The 21,045-nt window shown below is 49.4% G+C and overlaps 1 protein-coding gene across 1 annotated transcript; it reads right to left on the minus strand.

The window, feature by feature from the left end:
• Positions 1 to 10,750: 10,750 nt before the first annotated feature.
• Krt13 (keratin 13) lies at positions 10,751 to 14,635 on the minus strand. The gene is made up of 8 exons (XM_059269724.1): positions 14,165 to 14,635; positions 13,123 to 13,205; positions 12,787 to 12,943; positions 12,447 to 12,608; positions 12,205 to 12,330; positions 11,892 to 12,112; positions 11,118 to 11,143; positions 10,751 to 10,827 (listed from the first exon to the last, which is right to left on the minus strand). Exons 1-8 carry the CDS (start codon positions 14,633 to 14,635, stop codon positions 10,751 to 10,753), a joined length of 1,323 nt encoding a protein of 440 aa, XP_059125707.1.
• Positions 14,636 to 21,045: the final 6,410 nt, after the last annotated feature.

Here is a 21,045-nt window from a genome sequence, read left to right on the forward strand (position 1 = left end):
GGCGCTAGCGAAGAAGGTGGCAGCTTAGGTAGGATCTCAGGCTATGGACTCTCCAGGCCTCCCTACAGTGCTTATATACACTCTCCACGGATGGGGTGGTGGCGTGTTCCAGGTCTTTCGCTCTTGGGAAAGCCCTTTCCAATCCCCGAAAGCCTATCTCATTCGAATGTCATTTTTGCTATCCATTAGAATGTCTTTCCTTGTAAAAGAAAAAAAAAATTGTTCAATTGCGTTTGCTAAGTCAGGACGCTCAGCCATCGTCATTTCCTAGCAGGCTAAATTTTATTACCTCTTCAAAGAGTCTTTGCCCCAGATCTCATAAACTGGGAGTGGCCTTGCATATGACATTTGGTTTCTGTCCTCCCTGCTTGTCTTCCCCTGGGCAGCCCAATCTGTCCGTCTGTCACCTGTACGCCCACAGTTGTGCATCTGTGCCTGGGCCACCGGAGCGACGAAAAGGGAGTATTGGATATATAGTGGAATATTACTCATCCATAAAGAAAAAGGAAAGTATAGAATTTGCAGGAAAAGGAATGGGACAGGAAAGGACTGTGTTGAGTGAGAAAACTCAGGTTGAGAAAGACAAGCCCCACACAGCCTCTATCATATGTGGATCCCCACTTCTAATTTTTACATGCGTGTGTTTATGTTGGAGTGTGTGTAGAGGCCAGACAACTAGAAAGGGACCCATAAAAGAGACTTTAAGGGGGAGGGGTGAAGGAGGTAGTAGAACGTGTGATATGGATATAGAAATGGAAAAGTGGGGTGAAAGAGTGAGGATGGGGAGCAGAGAGATGAGGGGAAAGCAAGTAAGGAGCAGAGTCAAGCAAAATGAATACGTATCTGTTTATATAGAAACAGTCCGTAAGGAACCCAATGCCTTGTAAGCTAATTTTAAAAATAAAGTAAGGACCAGAAAGACGGTTCAGCGGGCTTCTGAAGTACTTGCCTGACAACCTGAGTTTGATCCCTGGATCCCAAAGTAGAAGGAAAGACCTGATTTCTGAAGAATGTCCTCTGACCTACACACACACACACACACACACACACACACACACACTGTAGCATGGGCATGTCTGCACTCACACACACATATCGTACATATACACCCACAATAATAATAATAAATAAATTTTTTAAAAGAGAGAGTGTGTGTAGGCCAGTGAGATGGCTTAGTGAGTAAAGGCGCTTGCGACCAAGACTGACGACCTAAGTCCAATCCCCAGGCTCACACGGTAGAAGGGAAGGACCAAGTACAGCGTTTCCCTTTTATCCTCACACAGGTACCAGGTTTGCATGCACCTGTGTACACACATACACACAAAATTTTTTAATGTAATTTTTAGATTTAAATTTAATAAAATCAAAAGAGAACTAGATGTGGTGGTGTACCTGTGGTGTTCGGGATTTTAACTCTTCCAATTGCTCCTCATAATAATCATGGATCATGCCCAGCCAACCTCCACCAACTGCGGTCCATTGCCTAAACACTCACTCACAGGAATCAGGGGGCGAGTGTTAATACTTAGATCTGAAACCAGTGCTCTTAGACCCCAATTCAGGGTACCTAGAATTTAGGAACAAGAGCTCAACATTCCGATACTGGCTCCATCAATCATTCGCCCTGTGACACTGAGCATGTCACCCCTCTGGCATCCTTAGTGGCCTGGTAGGAATAGTAGAGATCACTGTGCCGTTCTGCCTACTTCACACAGACATGAGGAGGATCCAAAGACAGCTGCAAATGTGTGCTGAAAGCTCCTACATACTTTAGAAGTGACAGTGAGTCAAAAAGAAGTTTTTAATGGTAATGACAGCAAAGGCTCATGGGTATAAGCACTCTGCTGGAGTTGCTGAGGTCTCTGTGCCCTCCCCCTCAGGTACAGTATGGTGACCGTGGGGGGGGGGGAGATACCCCATAACCAATCCTTCAGACAGTTCATGAGCTGGTTATCATGTAACTCATCTGTTTGGAGCTATGGGCAGGGCTGGAAGACCATTTCCCTTGTAGTCTTTGTCTTCCCTAAACCTAAGCCATTTAGACCTTCCTGGTCACTGAACACATCCCAGAGGTGACCAAGAGCAGAGAAGGAATAAAAAGAACAAAACCAAATAACTACCAGATGCCTAAGCAAATCAAGAGAGCAGACCCTGAAAACTGTGGGCCAAAGATAAGCTCGGTGCTTCCACCTCAAAGCCTGGGCTTTCCCAAGCTTAGGAGATGCCCTGCTGGCTCTTCCTCCATAGAGTCATTTTGCAAAGCTGGCATTTATGGAAGCATTTATGTGCTTCTGAAGTTGTGGTTCTCAACCTCTTAAAAACAATTTATAAGCTTCTCTCTGAGATTACTCAGGGAGGATGATTGGCTGTGACGAACACGCCCAGTGCCGTAGACACCTCCACAGCTGTCTGAGAGTGGCCCCATGCAGCTCTTGCTGATCGAGAGAGTGGGGGTCAGCCTCTGCACCCTCAGCTCTAGCCGCCCCATCAACAACTTCCTGATGGCTGCTTATCTCCCAGCTCTCCGGCAAGACCTAAAACTACCCTGTCCCAGGGCTTCTTGACTCAGCATTGTAGACACTGTGGGTTGAGCAATCCTGAGTTGTTCAGGGCTATCCTGTACACTGCAAAGGTTCTGTGATATTTCTCACCTCTACCACCTGATGCCACTCTCTTAGAGAAGTGGTATCTATCACCCTATCTGTCACCCCCTCCTGGCATGCCACTTGCCCTGGGTTTCTGGGTAGGAGGGAACGCACCCTAACTCCCTGCTCCCTTGACACAGGGGTCCAGGTGGGAGGCCACAACGGAACAACCAGGCTTTCCCAGGCTGACTGGGCCTGCTCATTCATTCATATATTCACCCATTCACTCAATGAGTGATGGGAATCTACGTTGCACCAAGCTTCTTCTAGGTGTTGGAGGGAGGTGGTGAAAGGATGAAGCTCTGTACTCACAGAGCTGGCACTACTTCTTGGCCGAGTTATGAGGACCAAAATTGCCTAGAGACATTTTCTACATCCCCTGGGAAAGGGAGGGTGGTGATGTCATCCCCATCTGACAACTGCTGGACCATCAGCACAGAGACTGGGTGATCAGACCTCCCCTACACCCCCATTTTGTCTTCTGGAAAAATCATGGCAGAGTTTGCTTTCTCTGTTGGCCCACACAGGCAAACGGTTTAACCCACATAAATCCAATTTGCCTTGTTAACCACACAGCATTTATCATGCAAAATAGGCAAGACAGAGGCCTTCTCAAACTCTCTACACAGTTTTTTTTTTTTAAACATCAAACATGCACTATCCTGAGGAGCAGGAGACCTGGACTCCGGGCCTAGCTCTGCAACAATTCCCCAAATGAGCCCCATGCACTGTGAACCTCAGCTCACCCATGAGAACAGAGGAAGGGCCTCACACATCCTGCAGTTAGCTGCCCACAAGCATTCCATGGAGACTAAAGAGTTGGCGGCACATGGCTGTGGTTTATTCTCTGTCCCCCATTGCCCCTGTCCCTATCACTCATCTACAAAATACAGAGAAGTTTTAGAGATTCAAACATGACATGATTGAGGGAGCCATTATGGGGTTAGGGAGAAACCTGGTGCTAGGGAAATTCCCAGGAACCCACAAGGATGACCCCAGATAAGACTCTTAGCAATAGTGGAGAGGGTGCCTGAACTGGCCTTCTCCTGTATTCAGATTGGTGACTACCCTAATTGTCATCATAGAACCTTCATCCAGTAACTAATGGAAGCAGATGTGGAGATCCACAGCCAAGGACTGGGCCAAGCTCCTGGAGTCCAATCAAAGAGAGGGAGGAGGGATTACATGAGCAAGAGGAGTCCAGATTATGATGGAGAAACCCACAGAGACAGCTGGCCTGAGCTTGTGGGAGCTCATGGTCTCTGAACCAACAGCTGGGGAGCCTGCATGGGACCAACCTAGACCCTCTGCATGTGGGTGACAGTTGTGTGGCTTGGTCTGTTCGTGGGGCCCCTGGCAATGGGATCATGATCCGTCCCTGGTGCATGAGCATGGCTTGTTGTGATGTGTCCAAGGAGGAAATGAACTATCCCAGCAGGGATCTTTTTTTCCCTGCTTCTCCAGACTTTGCTCAGACTATGTGGGCCACCACACTACCATGGAGAAATCAGACAGTAGCCCATGGGACAGCCAGGCCACCTACCAATGGACATCAATGAGAATAAGGTCACTCAGGATGGCCAGTGGCTGTCCCTCTTCAAGCAGTCTGCCAGCTCAGACTTCATTTTTCTGGTTTTCTCATATCTCTTGCTTTTACCTTGAGGTCCACACACAAATCCTAGAAAATTCTCTACCATAGATGATACCTGAAAATTGGTTCCTTGTCCTGACATCTTCAGACCCCACCCAGGACCCCACCTACAGCTAATCCTCATCTCCTCCACACCACTGTTCTTTCCTCTTATACCAAGGAATTTGATCAAGCGTGAAGTGCCTGGGATTTCTGGTCCCTCCACCTGAGAAGCCTGGTTACTATACATTCTGCTTTAAATAACCATTTCCATAGCTCCTGCCAAATGTGCTACCAGCTGATGTCAGATTCCAGTACTGACATGCAGGAACTGGTAGGCAAAGTTGAAGAACGCATGGTGGGAAGTAAAAATACTTACAAAGAAGACATTTCTAACCATTCGTTTAATTTTTCAAAAGGATCCAGGAAATGTCTCACTGGATTTTGATGGTGAAAGACTCAGGGCTCTTCATAGACCTAGGAAGGACAGGGTTACCAGATTCGGCAAGTAAAAACACATTCAATCTTTGGGGGCATGGTTATACTAAAATGTTACTGTCTGTCTCTCTGCATAGCCCACCCAGCTGAGCACACTGGGTTCTGCACGGAAGCCCTCAGTAGGGACACATCACTATTTAAGGGCCTCAACCAAGCAAGATGCTACTGTCTCTTCCCTCTGCCCCGTCACCATGAAATTAGCTGATACTGGGGACAGGTCAATCGACTTCCCTTGGAAAACCATGACCTCTGAGTCCTCTATGTCCTGTCTCAGCGACTGCCGTGTGTGTCTTCCCAGACTCCCTGAGCAGTAGTCAGAGATTTGGGGCCTAAGCTGTCATTCCTCTGATCTTGACCACTTCAGTGACACTCTGCTCTGATCCCCGCTTCCTTCCACTAGGTGACTCAGCCCGAGCAGGAGTCTCAAGTCTCTCTCTGCCCTACTTCCGATCTCTCAGGTGTCCAAACTTCCGCCTACCCCCACTGTCACCAGACCTCACTGGACTGGGGACAGTCTGAACACAAACTAGGTGACCGAGGAGGTCCTTCACCCACTCCCTGGCTGCCCTTCAATGGGGATCTTCAGGGGAGCTGATGAGGAATGACATTGACCTTAAACAGTGACTCCCTATTCAAAACTCTAGGGCCTCAAGTCTCCAAGACCCTGCTATGGTTTTAAAACTCCCCCTGGGTCTAGCTTACCCTCACTAGGCCTTAAAATTCCCACTTTACCAAGTCCATATTGCTCCAAAATATCAACTCCCCAAACACACACACACACACACACACACACACACACACACACACACACATACACACACACACACACACACACACACACACACACACACACACACACACACAAATTTCTTCCCCAGAAGTGACTTTGGTTATTGCTCTGGGCTTTGAAAGTCTGCTCAGAATGAGCCACGTGTCTTGCCATAGTGAGTACCCAGGAAGCCACTGGGCCCAGCAGAAAGTCATACCTCTCCAGTCCTCTTGTGACCATGCTCTGCCTTCATGTTTCAGGACCCAAAGCCCTCTCCCTGAGGGCCAGCTCTTCCTGCACAACCATGCTGACCAACAGCTCCCATCTGGAGACTATGGCCTTCTGCTCAGAGGTACTGAGTCCTCGCTCCCCTCATTCAGCTTTTATGATCTGAGAATTCCACAACACTACCTTTCTCCCCAGTGTTTTAGAGAACCTGTGATTTATGGGAGATGCACTGTCAGGCATACTGGGTCGGGGACCTCAGTGTCTGCGTCCCCTCCATTCAAGTATCACTTAACTGAACCACAAAGCAAATCCTCCTCCAAACGCCCCATTTGATTGGCTCAGCAGTCAGCATTTACAGATGCCAGGCAGTCCACATAACAACATGCCTCCTGCTAACAGCAGCATCTCTGTGGCCAGGCCTGGGGCTCCAGGCTATCATTAACTGCCCTTCACGGCACAGGTTTTACTTTCAAGCTTCTCAGAAATGCTCAGATGAAAGCAACCACGTGGCTGTTATGACCGATCATGAAAGCTGGACGGAGGATACGTGCCAGACACCTGCCATCTTTACCAAAAGCCCATCCCCCAACAGGTGCCCAAACAAGTCTCAGCAGCCACCCATCCACCTGTCCCCTCCCAAACTCCATGAGGGGACATGATGTGCCCATCTCTCCCAGAGCCCCAGGACAGCTGCTCAAAGGCATAGCTCATGTACCCTGCTTTACCCCAGCAGTCCCAAGAGCACCATCCAAAAAGACATAGGCTTCCTGAGGTACACGAACCCAAAAAGTGGGAATAAAAAAAAAGGAGTCTCAGTAGGGACATGGGGGACTCTGAGACAATATATCATCAGGACCTATTGACTACACCTTGCAATGGCATCCCTTCCCAGGCTTATTGCAGGCTTCCCTAGGGTGGAACAGTGGGATTCCCCTTCTAGGAAGGCCAGGGAAGTCTCATACTTCTGTTTGGATGGTCAAAGCTGCCACCCAAAATAGATGATCCAAGTACCAAAGGAGTCTCAGGCATGGACTCTGCCCTCAGTTTCACCTTGTTCCCCAAGTGCCTGGCTGCCATACCCAAATCTGGGGACATACAGAGAGAGCCTCCTACTGGGACCAGATCTAAGGCCCCGCCCCCTCTACCTTGGGTCTCAACAGGTGACCAGAGGCCTCGGTCTGCTTTCTGGCATGAGTCTGCCCTCTGCAGGGCCCAGGCAGGACAGACAGCCCCACAAGATGATGCGCAGACATGTACTGGACCATTAACAAGGGGTGGAGCCTTGAAGACAGGGAGGTACCTTTTGCTCAAAGTGAGAAGCCAGGAGCTTCTTAAGAACTGCAGCATTGCACCACCATGGTACATCACCTGCCGTGTGTCAGATTCTCCCACCAATCCACCAACCCCAACCTGGGAACCTGACCCGTGGTACCTCACCTGCCGTGTGTCAGACTCTCCCACCAATCCACCAACCCCCACCTGGAAACCTGACCCATGGTACCTCACCTGCCGTGTGTCAGACTCTCCCACCAATCCACCAACCCCCACCTGGGAACATAACCCAGTGCTGAGGCTCCTGGACATCACGGGAATGTACCCTGGTGACTCTTGTCACCTAAGTACTGGGGCCTGGCTGGGAGTCTTGTTCCTCTCCCATATTACAAGTCAACATGTGACCCTTGACAAAGTACCCATCAGCATCATGGGAAGCCTTTTGGAACTGTGGATCCCATCCTTTGAACTAGGTCTGTCACTTAGGAGGTCTGAATCGGTCTTCCTGTGTGTAAAATGGGCGTGACAGTGACAGCTCTTGAGCTGGTCAACAATGAAGTGACATAAAGCTGAGGAACAGGGTAGATAGAGCATGCAATGTGCAGAGTGTTGGCTGTTTCAATCTGGTTGCAACCCTTTGTCCTAGGGTCCCCTGTCTTAACACACACTCATTCACAGTCTGACATAGATGGGAGTCGGGCACCACCAAGTCAGAGCTGTTTGCTAACTACCACAGCTCTGGGAAGCAGCCACAGAGCCTGGTGCGGCCTGAGCATGGAGGACAACCCCCTAGGGAGGGGCAGTGTTGACCCAGCAGGTCTTTTCTCCCTCAAGTGTCACCCCACATGGGTGACTAAAGTGACATATGGAGTCCTAGGCAGAAAGACAGGATCCCCACCCCACCCCTCCCACCTGCCAGACCAGAGCTGGGTCGGCCTTATTCCCAGCTCAGAAAGCCTGCTGGATGGCCTGGCAGAAACACCTGCCCCTGACCCGCCCTGCCCAGGTTCCCCAAGACACATGATGGGGACACAGGAGTCTCTAGTTGGGGATCCTCAGAGTCCTCCCTGGAATCTGAGTGTAAGGCTCTCAGGCCAGACTTAGGGGCCCAGCTCCTGTCACTGAATGACTCCCCTCATATTCTATGGAACATGCCAATACCAAGTCGCGAAAGACTCTTTGGCCTCAGGGACCAGAACCCTGACAGGAGCACTCAGCTTTTACTGACTGGGGAGGGGGACCCACTTCTTCCTGTCCTTGGTATAGTGTGCTTACTATTCCCATAGCCCCTCAGTCCTCCATCTAGTACATTCTTTCAGCTCCTGTAAATACACTAGGTATGAGGATGTGGGTAACCCTGAAACTATTTCTACCTCAAAGGGAGTCACAGAACCAGAAAGGTCGTGACCAGAAGTGTTGTTTGGTGAGCAGTGACTTACTGTGTGTCAGATGTCCTGAGCCCTCAACTTTAATAACCCACAGGGGAGGTAGCAATTAGCAAGAGAGGAAGTGCTCGGAGTTAGTTCCTGTTTGTCTGAGAACTCCTTTAAAGGTAGAGGCCATCTTTTTCTTTCTCTTTCTCCAGAATCAATCCAGTGTAAGAATACAATAGCACTCAAGAGATAGTTACAGACCAAACAAATTAACCAAAACTCAAAAAGGGTTGGGAGTAAAGGCATGGCCTGTTTTTCTGTAATGCTTTAGCTCCTGGCAGAGTCCTGGACGTTGAACTTGACCTGAGCCCCACCTCCTTCTATAGTGGAGAACGGAGTGGGCTCTCCAAGAGTGGAGAATAGATACTGTCTCTGCCTTAGCTAGCCCAGGCCTGCCTGAGTGACCCCTGTGTGCCTAGGCCACCTGCATGTGGCCTGCAAGTGGGAAGAGTCTAAATTACACCAGGGTGGGGTGGGAAACTGCAGAGGAGAGACAGGAGGGGGGGAAGACCAGAGAAAGGGGACAGGTGGCAAGGGTGCCAGAGACCCTCCAACCCTCCAGTTCTGTGACAAAACCCAAATGTCACCTTGGAGGTAGGTCCCCAGTTCATTCCTTCTTCTCTTCTTTCAACAAATACTAGATAAACCCTCTCCAAGATGAAAAGACACAGCCCTACCTCTAGGGCCATACTGTCAAAGTGAGGACAGGTGGGTACAATCCTGGAAGCCCCAGGGGCATGCCACACCATCTGTCTGTCATGGAGAAGCGTCATCCACCTCAATCTGAATTTTAAGAAAAACCTCATAGTCTTGAATAAAACAAAGATGTGCTCTGGAGAGCAAGAGGAGGAGGGTCAGACTGTAGAGGTCTCCTGCAGAACAAGGGCTCTCCAGGTGTCCAACCACATGGCTGCTTCACCAAGAGCATTTTGAGATAGCAGGACCTTGAGGTTCACCAGGGAGGTTCTTGTAGGAGCCAGGCATGGAAAGAGCCGAGAAGAGGTCAGATCATCTGACCTGTGGGCCTACAAAGGATCCTGGCCTTTCCTTGGTGGCCATGGATATCTCCAGAGGCATCTCTAAGCTGTAACACTTTACATTTCAATCCATCACCCCAGCTTGAGTGAAGGACAGAGTCAAATTGGAGGCAGGGAGGCCAGTGAGGATGTTGTAGTGACATGTTAGAAAGTTAGAACCAAGAAAGATATGAGAGTTAAAACACTGTCCATGAGAAGATTTTAAGGAAGATGAGGAGAGAGAGAGAGAGACAGAGAGACAGAGACAGAGAGAGACAGAGACACAGAGACACAGAGAAAGACAGAAAGAGACAGAGACAGAGAGAGGGAGGGAAGGAGGGAGAGAGAGAGACCAAGATGATGCTGTCTTGGATTTCCAGGTCCCTGAGAGTGGAACAGGGATGAAACAGTCTAAGAGGGTGGCCCTGTAGATCTGTAGCATTTGGAAAGGGATGCCCTATGCACAAAAAGACAGGTGAATCTGAAGCTGAAGAGGCAGATGTAGGGGTCATCAAACATGTGAGTAATTAGGCCCACAGACATGTCCAGGATGGTCCAAGGGGAGAGTAAAGGGCAGAGAGAAAACATGTGTGCAGTCAATTTGTGTAGAATAAGCACGGCCAGAGAAGCCTATGACTTTAGGCAGGGTCTGCAGAGAAGCCGGGGAGAGCAGGGAGATCAGAGACTGGGCAGCCAGAGACCAAGGCAGGCTGAGGTGCTGAGTGAGTCATGGGCTAATCCACTGGGTGATTTAGAGTTGTAAGACCTTGGGGTGTGCCAAGGAAAACAGAAAAAGAAGGATTTCTCAGGCCAAAATGGAGTTATCAGACTGGAAGGCAGCCATTTGGGGCTGGGATACCTGTTCTGGGCCTCCATTTTCCCAAGTCCCATCAGTGTCTAAGTTATCTGCTCAGCCCACCTGTACCCACCTCACCCATAACCCAGATCAGGCCTTAGCAGCGGCCACCCTCAGAAACCAGGCCAGAAACAAAAACATTTGCAGAAAAGCAGGAATCTTTATTGAATTATCTCTTCTTTTTAGTAGAGGTGATGAGAAACCAAAGTAGGAAGAAAGAGCAGGGGAGGGAAGAGAAGGCCTCCAATCAGGAGAAAAGGGGGCGGGTCCATCCTCGGAGGTTGTCAGAGCCGTGGGTCCTTCGGACAAACGGAACTGGCTTCACATTCTGAGTCTTCTCATCCTACACCGTCAACTCTCCTCCTGTGGCTGCTGAAGGCCAGGAAAGGGACTCCAGGCTGAGTTAATACTTGCGGAAATCCAGGCGACCGGAAGTGGAGGGGGAGACAGAGGCGTTGGAGGAAGAAGCAGTGACATTTCCTGAGATGGAGAGAAGACCAAGATGCTCAGGCTGGAGAAAACCCACCTCAGGCTGAGCCAAGACCCCAGGAAGGCTCACAAGCTCCTAAGTAGTCAAGGGTATGTGGGTGGGGATTCTATTATTGTTCTCAATGGTCCAAGACAACCCCATGGCTCTGTGGGGCAGAGGCATTTATGTAATTGTTTCCACCCAATTCCCTCCATCTTTGTACTTGGGAACCAGCACTGCCTCCCTCCCAGCCCACCACCACCCAAGTTCAGCAATTCAAACCATTGAGCTGTCTCCTCACCTCCAGCGTTGCTGAAACCGGTCATCCTGGGGGGGGGGGGGGGGGAGGAAACAGCCATGAGCAGAGGGCAACAGAGGACAGGTGTTTCCTGGTCCTCAGATATAGGGACTCTGTCACCTTCCAAGAACCTTGACTTGGAATCTTTCCCAACATTGTCTCCAGCCCGGGACCTTCTTTCCCCCCCAAGGTATCTACGAGGCATGCTTGCCTGTCTACCTGTCTTGCCAATTTGTCTGTGTGAAAGCCCTCAAAAGTAGATACTATTGGTTCCAAGATTTGGGGTATCTGGTTCACGAGTTCTCTGTCCCCCACCTTTCTCCTAAGCCCACAGGGATGGCTTAGTCTCTGCACATGGAATGAAAACAGTTCAGTCAACGCCTTCTCTCTCCTTGGTGCAAAAGCCAAGCAGGCGCTCTGTCATGGAGCTATGTGGCCATCCCAAACCACTACCTCGATAGCTTTGTTTGGCTGAGCCACATCCCAACTAACAGCTGTCCTGGATTAAATCCCTTCCACATCCCTTTTCCGGTCTATCCACAAACAGAGACCCGAATTGGGATGTTCTAAGGTATTAACCCTGCTAGCCTGCCTCAGTTCCTCAGTCTACCTGGAGAGAGGAGGAGGGGCCCTGACCCCAGCTCTTTTGCCAGACTAAGCTCAAACAGAAGCTCTCCCCTCTCTGACAGGAGGAGGCTGATCTCTAAGACCCTGCCTGCTCTGCCAGCCACTGTTCCTGGGACCACCTTCTCAAGACAGCAGGTGCCAGGGACCTACTTGGCATCCTGGCCCTCGAGCAGGCTGCGGTAGGTGGCAATCTCCTGCTCCAGCCTTGTTTTGATGTCCAGCAGCATCTTGTATTCCTGGTTCTGACACTCCATCTCACTGCGGAGGTCACTCAGCTGGGTCTCGATGCTGCTGATGAGCCCCTGGATCTGCTGCAGTTGCAGGGCGTAGCGGCACTCTGTCTCAGCCAAGGTGCTTTCCAAGCCAGCTTTCTGATGGGGTGACAAGGAAGAAGTTATGGGGGGAGCCGGGCCAGAGGGAGACCTAGTAGTGGGGGACACAGGGCACAGGTAGCAGAGGGTACCATGCTCAGCTGGGACTGCAGCTCGATCTCCAGGCCCTGGAGTGTGCGCCTGAGCTCTGTGATCTCTGTCTTGCTGGTCTGGATCATGGCAGCACTGGAGGACACTTCCTTACTCAACTCTGCACTCTGAATGTCAAAGAGAGAGAAGGGGGTGGTGGGGCTTAGCAAGAAGTCCTGACCAAAAGCCATGCCCCGCCCCCCACTCAGCACCACCCAGCTATGTGGGCTAGGTATTTCAGTACCTGCCTCTGGAACCATTCCTCAGCATCCCTCCGATTCTTCTCAGCCAGGGCTTCGTACTGCTCCCTCATCTCAGCCAGCACGCGGGTCAGATCAATGCCAGGGGTGGCATCCATCTCCACGTTGACCTGGCCTACTACCTGGTTGCTGAACTCCTTCATCTCCTGTGGGGTAGGAAAGGAAGATGTGAGAAGCTCCTCCTTCTCCTTGTCTCTGAGTGACAGCAGAAGGTTGTGGTCCTGAACCCAGTCTTCAGGACCCCACAGTGGGTGACAGTGTCAGCTTGCTGCAGAGTGCTCTCCTTGCTCACCAGAGGTAGCTCAGCATGTCATCCCCTCTCACCTCCTCATGGTTCTTCTTCAGGTAGGCCAGCTCCTCATTCAGGCTCTCAATCTGCATCTCCAGGTCAGTCTTAGACAGAGTCAGCTCATCCAGCACCCTGCGCAGGCCATTGATGTCGGCCTCCACACTCTGGCGCAAGGTCAGCTCATTTTCGTACCTGAAATATTTTTAAGAATTAAAGCAAAGCATAAACAGTATTAGACACATCCCACCCCACACACTGAACTCCTCTACGACTCCAAGGCCTTTGCTCCTCCAAGGCCTTTGTCCTCCACCAGATGCACATTCCTCTAATGGAAGAGTCTGCTGGGATAGACCTGAGGAAAACAGACTCACTTGAGTCTGAAGTCATCTGCAGCCAGCCTGGCGTTGTCGATCTCCAGGATGACCCTGTTGTTGTCTGTGGTGGCTTCCAGAATCTACAAAAAACAGGTGGAACACTCTGGAGCTGTGCGTAGAAAGCAAAACTCAGCGTCTTAACTGTGCTTGAGTGGAGACAAAGAAAGCACTCTGTGAAGCGAGAGAGAGGCAAGGCCAGCACCCTCTTCTTTTTCTTGACAATTCCTCATCAAGTCAGGGTGGGAGAGGCCAATGATAGACATTTCAGAGGAAACACCACTCAGGACATCTTCAGGTAGTCACATCTCAGAGCTGCTACCTGTCTAGGCCACTGTCTCCAGAGCCTTCCCCTTAAAGCCAGAAGGGGTTCAGTGTGACTCCAGATATGTTCTGGCCATGTCCCTGGAGCTGGCCTCCCAGACAAGCAAAGAGGAAACACATTCAATTGAATCTCTTGCCCAGACATTTACAGTCTAAGCATGAAAGCCTGTCCTGCCTAACTGGGGCTTGATCCAGGCTGGCAGATTTCTGCTCTAACAAGTTGGTGTCACAGTGTGACAGATGGGCATCACTGAGGGCTTCCAGGCCCTGTACCAGCCTGAGCCACTGCCTCTACACCCGACTGAGTCATCCTCCACTGAGAATAAGTTTATACATGGTTCTTCCAAAATAAACAGTGAATGAAGATGCCTTTTCTCTGTTGGTTTTAGCCATTCACAGTGACTTTTTAAAAATGTCATGTTTCCAAATAACTCAGTAGGTTAGGTTATAGCAACTGAGTCACAAGTAACAGTTCAGGAAGCCATTAAAAAAAATTGGCAGGAATAACGACACCAATAAACAAGAAGTATGAGAGGAAGCGTCTGGGTCACAGCATAAGAAAACTTCAGTAGTAGGGACTCTTGGTAGTGCGGAGTTAGAATTTTCCCCTGCAGGAATATGAACTCCATCCATGCCTGGTCCTCTGCAATATTGCATGTGCTAGCTCTTGAGGCTCTGCCCTGTACTAAGAAAGCCTTCTTAGCATCAGAGGCCTCACCTTATTCCGGAGCTCCTCTATGGTCTTGTAGTAGGCACTGTAGTCCCGCTCTGGACTAGCTGGGCTCTGCTTCAGGTGCCAGTCACGAATCTTCACCTCCAGATCAGCATTGGCTGCCTCCAGAGCGCGTACCTTTTCCAGGTAGTTGGCTAAGCGGTCGTTGAGATTCTGCATGGTGATTTTCTCATTGCCAGAGATGAGGCCACCATCGCCACCTCCAAAGTCACCAAAGCCACCACCAAAACCCCCACAAAAACCTCCGCCATAGCTACCTCCAAAGCCACCCCCAAAACCACTGCCAGCCCCTCCACCAAAGCCACAGCTCATGCCACCTCCGTAGCCTCCAGCTGACCCTCCGGTAACAAACCGGGAAGAACAGGTAGAGATTTTCCGGCCTCCTCCAAGCTGGCAAGAACCGGCCCCGAAACCCCCGCCATAGCTGGTGGAGGAACTCTGAAAGCGACAGCTCATGGTGGGAGCTAGAGTAAGAGCAGGAGCAGACAGGAGCTGAACTTGACCAAGGCCAAGGAGGACTGTGGTTCTTCCTCGCTGGGCATGCCTTTTATGCACCTTCCATGGGGGTGGGACACCCTCTCTCCTCCCTTCCCCACCCTCTGACTGGATGCCAACTGTACCTCAGTTCCCACAAACCCAGTTACCTCTGCTCTCCAGGGTGGGTTGTGTCTTTGGGGGTGGCTTTTCTTTTCCTTTTAATCCTCAACAAAAGGGATGATTCAGAGGGAGCAGTGTTCTGCTTGAGACTATCGTTTTGACAACCCCGAATTCTACTTCACCTTTCCAGTTAGGAACCTCGGTCCCAGCCCTGCCCAGTATTAGAATGGGGACTGAACTGCAATGGTCTGCCAGAGAGCCTCCTCAGGGGAAGGCCAGGCTGTAAAGTGGCCCCATGCTGGGTGGAATCGCCTTAGCCCTCACAACCCTTCTTTCTGCCTCTAAAACATCTGGCTGAAGTGTTCTGGAAACCCTTAGTACTTCATCTATGCCAATGCACCCAACACTTCTGATGACAAACTTTGTTGGTCTTGAAGAATTAACCACCTTGAACATGTTTAGCCTGAGAAAGAAATGGTTCCAGGGACTGGAGAGTTGGCTCCATGGCTAAGAATACTTGCTGTTTTGGGCAAGGGCCTGAGTTCAGTTCCCAACACCTGCATGAGAGCTCACAAACGTCTGTAACTCCAGTTCCAGGGGAATCTCATTCCTTCTTCTGGACTCTGTAGGCACCAGGAACACTCATGATGCATGACATACATGCAATCAAACACTCATGCCCATGAAATAAAAATAAATAAATCTTGAAAGAAAAAAAAGAAAGGAAGGAAGGAAGAAAGAAGGAAGGAAGGAAGGAAGGAAGGAAGGAAGGAAGGAAGGAAGGAAGGAGGAAATGGTTCAAAAAAGAAACACTAACAAGAGACCCTAGGGGACCCCAGAAAGCAAACACAGTTGAGGAAACTGAGGCATGGGAAGAGGAAGTAACCCCACTAATATGCTCAGAGCCTAAGTACTTTACACTCAGTTTCTTTTTTTTTTCCTTTAATTTTTCAGTTACATTTAATTATTTTGTGCACTGGGGGAACACATGTACTGCAGTATGCTGTGGAGGTCAGAGGACAACTGTCAGGAGTCATCTCTCTCCTTCTACCATGTGTGTCCCAGGAATGAAACTCTGCTGAGCATCTCACCAGCCCTGTGCTCAGTTTCACCCATCTTAGCAGCAGCCCCAGGAGGTAGTATTTATAATATCCCCCACTTTATACCCAAAAAACTGAATCTTAGATAGAATCAGAACTAAATCCCAAGGCTAGTTCTACCCTAAGACTCATTTTAGATCTATTTTTCACACAATAAAGTTTATAAAGCCTAAGTGTCTAATTGCTTGTCGCTTATGCACGCTCCTGTACAACCGCTATCCACAACTGAGTACTTGTAAACTCATGGTACCTTTCCTGAGAATCCACCTGCAGCCCACGCCCCTAATAAAATCATTCTTCCAACATCTGTCACCAGAGATGAGTCCATAGGTTCTCCACCAGAGGCTACTTGACTCCCCAGAGGACACTTAACAATATCTAGAGTTGTTTGAGTTGTCACAAACCATTGGATGATGGTCCTGATGTGCAAAGGGTAGAGATAGGGGATGTCGCTAAATATCTTGCAATGCTCAGGAAAGTCTCCGCAGCAATGAATTACCATACCCCAAAGGTCTACAGGGTTGAGGTTCAAAAACTCTGGGTCAGTCCAACACATTAGGTTAATAAGCCATTATTCTGATTGTCTTAGGGCACCTTCCAAATCTGCAAAGGTTCTTGAGTTCCCGAGCAGGGTCCTCGCTCATGATATCTGCTTCAGTTTGTAAGCATTTGACTGAGAGACGCATAGAAGGTAATGTCTTGGGAGCTAGGGTTAGGTTCTCTTCTGAAGACCCCAGAGTGTGGCTAAGAAGCTCGGGGACTGCACAAAGACACTGGTAGAGGAGGCCTTGCTGGTCCCACTGGAAGAAAAGGTCTTGAAGGGCCCCTCTCAGAACCTGGGATAGGAAAGAAGTTTCCAGGGCTGAAAAGGAAGGACCCCAGCCTGGGCCCCCAACCTTCCCACATCAATGGACCACAGCTACTGTGAATGGCCTCTCAGGATCAGGGTTCTGAGCCACAGGAGTATGAGGGCTTGGTAATACCAGGCAGGGCCTGAAGAGAGGTAGCACAGGTGTGAGACCATCCCAGCACGCCCTGTGCTGATTCAGCAAGACTAGAAAAGAGAGCCCTGAGTCGGGACATTGTCACCTTCGTGTTCAGAGGTAAGGAAGTGGACCCGTGTTCACCCAGAAGGCAGGTGGTCTTACCAGAGCAAGACCCAGGGTGTACTAGGGTGTTCAAACACCACGATGAGTCCAGGATTTGGGCTGACCCCTGACCCTGCCCAGCCCTCCCATCCCAAGCTGATGGCTCAGCTCTCTCACTGGAAAGGCATGATTCAGCCCAAAGCAAGAGCCCTGGCTCTCTCCATGAAGGATCAAAACTAACAAAAAGGTGATTAATGAAACCTGCCTGGCCCGAGGTGATGATGCCCCAATCCTCCTGGGTTGACAAGCAGGTTGGGGCCAACGCCTCTAAAGGTAACAATGTCACAGATCCTCCAAAGCCCTGGCAGAGCAAACATGGATGGCCATGACATGCCTCCCCTCACAGGGTCAGGGCACAGCCTCCCCCTCCCAGAAGGGACTCATGGTATCTTGCTACAAGAATGCCCTCCACCTACACATTGTGACCCCCAGGGCCTATGGCACAAACCAGGCCCTTCGAGGGGAAGCTGAGCACAGACTCATCTGGGTTCCCAGTCCCCATCTCAGCACTCACGAAAACTCATGCTCGCTTGTCTGACAGTTTTCTCATTGGCTCTTTGACAAAACAACATGAAATTCCATCCTAAGGCCTCCATCTGTTTCAAGAGGAGGAGAGAGAAAACCACATGCATTCACCACCAAGCTTAACATTAATACGTTGTCATTTAGCCTCATGTTAGGAGAGGGTGATTGGTGTTTATTGTTTTATTTCTTTCATTTTGAGACAGAGTCTTATGTCTGTAGCCAAGGACCTTGAACTTCCGACGCTATGTGTCTACTTCCTGAGTACCAGGATCACAGGCATGATCCACCATACCAGATTTATTCCATGCTAGCAATCAAAACCAGCAGTTCATACATGCAATCCAAGCTCACCACCTACTCAGCTACATCCCCAGCTCAAGAGAGGATTTTTCAGACGAAGCAGGTGAGGTTCAAGAAAGCAAATCACTTGCCCAAGGACATCTTTGAAGCCAAATTTTGAATCTGTCTTCTGGTTCTGTCTATCCATACCCAGGGGTGAAGTGCTCAGGTCTTTAAATAGTTCATTCCAGGATAGTGTGATTTACAGAAAAATATGAACATTTAGGGAGTTTTGTCTTGGGTTCCTGGCACAGAATTAAAACCCTTAATTTTTGATCCATGGGGACACTGGGGACACCTTTTGTCCTCATACCTGGTCTCCAGTGTTAGCCATAGACAGTCTTCAATCTCTCAGCTTTTTCTGATAACAGGAGCATCATGGTAGATGGTGCTGGGTGGGTTCATGGAGGGGGGCTGGTCACCTGAATGACTTTCAGTCTTACCTGCCCAGCCCTCATCCTCCAGGAAGAGGAATGCAGCTGGAGGCTGTGTTCATTAATCATGCCTGTGTGATGAAATCTCCACTCAAATGCTAAAGTATGCAGTTCAGACAGCTCACAGCCGACGAACGAGACCATGCCTATGTGCCAGAAGGGTGATGTCCGTCAACTTGATGAGGACAATAATTCCTGTACTGGGGGCCCAGCTGAACCCTCATCTATGTGTTTCTTCCCCCGACTGCTCATTTGGGGGCCTTTAGCAACCATCACAATGTTTTCCTGGATTCTATGAGCTCCTCTACCAAAGAAGGGAGTCTTGGGGATCCATGACTTATAACCAGGTGTAACAAATGTTGCAGTTAACCTGGGGAATGTGCTGCCTATAATTGTCATCTGAAACAGGGTTTATTCAGTCTTGTGGGCCTGAGCCAGAGCCTTTGGGGTCTGTACTAACTCCAGGGCTGGAGAGACGGCTCAGCCGTTAAAGGCTGGGTCACAGCCTTTGGGGTCTGTGTTAACTCCAGTTGATGTCAGAACTACACTGACTGGTGTGATTTCCAGAGGGCATCACAGAAACTCTTGTTGGGGGGAAAACCCCACACAGCAGGTCACATGCGTGCTCTGAGTTAGTGAGATTAGCGGGAAGAAGGAAGTGAACTCCATGAACATGCAAGGGCCTGAAGCACTAAAGCTAGTCTGAAGTGACTTGGGAATAGTGCGTGCCAAACAGGTATCTCTGAGGAAGGGAGACTGTCCTCTAGGCCTGGATCAAAGGTCTGGAGGGGTCTGCTTCCCTGGTGGGAGCCTTGGGACCCCTTGGGAGGTGGGTCAGCCATTTTCCACTCAGATTTCACTTGTCAAAGTACACACGAGATGTTGAGGGGCTTGGGAGACGACTCGGCAGGTAAAAGCACTTGCTGCCCAAGGCTAAGGACCTGATTTGGGATCGTCAGGACTCATGTACAAGACAGACACATAAAGTTCTATTACCACAGTCCTCCTACAGGAAAATGGGACGTGGGGACAGAGGACTCCCAGGAGGCTCATGGGCCAGCTGGACTTACAGCAGCGGTCACAATCAAAAGGTCCTGCGTTAAACAAAGTAGATAGTGGAGACCAACACCCAAAACTGCCCTCTTGCCTCCGCACAGCACCTCCATTCACACACGTGAATGCTCTCACACATGCGCACCTGCACACAGTCAATAAAATAGATACTACGTTGAACATTCTATCTGCATGATCTTATTTCAGAACAACTCTGCTCTATATACCATACTCTTATTCCGCTGGGGCAACTGAGTTACAGAGAAGCTAACTGCATTGCCCAAATTCAAAATCTCGGCGGTCAGTTAGGATGTAGCTCTGCTGGTACCACGCTCGCCTAGCATGCATGAAGACCAGGATTTAATGGCCAGCACTGTATAAACCAGGTGGTGCATGCCTGTAATCTCAGTGCCCGGGAATTCAGAGTTCAGGGTTATCCTTGGCTACACAGTATACTTGAGATCAATCTGGGATATGTAAGAACCCATTTTAGTACAAACAGTCTTCTCCAGGGTCTGCATGTAAATCACTTGAAGTCTTCAAAGTATTCTTCACAATCGATTGGCAATAATAAGCACATTATTTTCCTGAATTCTGTGAGACTGGTAAGGAGGGAGTCATGGAACCCCACAATTTGTTACAAGTCGGGTAGAAGTTGTGGGCAGCCTGGAGACATGCTGCTTACAGTTGTTATCTGAATCAGGGTTCTGTCTTGTGGGACTGAACCCTAACCTGTGAGGTCTTTCCTTTTTCTTTTTTTTGTTTTTGTTTTTGTTTTTGTTTTGTTTTTTGTTTTTTCGAGACAAGATTTCTCTGTGTAGTTTTGGTGCCTGTCCTGGATCTCACTCTATAGACCAGGCTGGCCTTGAACTCACAGAGATCCGCCTGGCTCTGCCTCCCAAGCGCTGGGATTAAAGGCATGCGCCACCACCGCCCTGCTGTGAGGTCTTTTCTAACTATGGTTGTGTCAGAATTGAGCTTATGTCAGATTTCCAGTAAACATCACAGAATTTCTTGTCATGTGATCTCAAAGAGAAGAGGGTCATTGTTCGCTGCTTTATTATTTTATTTTTGAGACAGAGTGTTTTCAAAGCTCAAGCTGCCCTCAAAAACATCATGTAGTCCTGAATGACCTAAAATAAATTACATAGCCAAGGCTGACCTTGAACTTCTGATCCTCCTACCTTCACATCCCGAGTGCTAGGATACAAGTGAGTGTAATCACACCAAGTTTACTCTGTGCTGGGGATCAAACCTAGGGCTTCATGCATGCTAAACAAGCTCACTACCCACTGAGCTAAATGTCCAGCCCGGGATGTTTTTTTGTTTTGTTTTGTGTTTTTAAGACCTGCTTTTTCAGACGAAGCAGGTGAATTTCAGATAAGCAATTCATTTGTCCTAGGACACCTTGAATTCAAATTTTGAATCTCAGCTCTTGCTCTGTCTACCATACTTAGTGGTGGGGTACTCAGGTTTCTGAGGGTCAGTTCTTATCTCCCATGCAAGCACATCTGTTGGCCTTTCCATGCTCAGCCATCACTAGTATCTGGACAGTGGATGGTCCTGCTTCCCATGGTGGCCTATGACATGAATAGCTTGCAGTATCAGCCTTTCCAATGGCTTTGACTGATCTGAGTTCCTAAGCCCAGGCGTTTATGGGAGTACTCACT

Source organism: Peromyscus eremicus, chromosome 8a (genome assembly GCF_949786415.1).
Source record: "Peromyscus eremicus chromosome 8a, PerEre_H2_v1, whole genome shotgun sequence".
Classification (NCBI taxonomy): domain Eukaryota; kingdom Metazoa; phylum Chordata; class Mammalia; order Rodentia; family Cricetidae; genus Peromyscus; species Peromyscus eremicus.

Bases quoted from the DNA above. Each gene is read 5' to 3' on its own strand.
- Krt13 (XM_059269724.1), bottom strand. From the start codon at position 14,635: ATGAGCTGTCGCTTTCAGAGTTCCTCCACCAGCTATGGCGGGGGTTTC. The intron at 12,113-12,204 runs GTACCCTCTGCT...TCACCCCATCAG, and splicing joins TGCAGTCCCAGCTGAGCATG to AAAGCTGGCTTGGAAAGCAC. The intron at 11,144-11,891 runs GTAGGTCCCTGG...CCCCCCCCCCAG, and splicing joins CTCGAGGGCCAGGATGCCAA to GATGACCGGTTTCAGCAACG.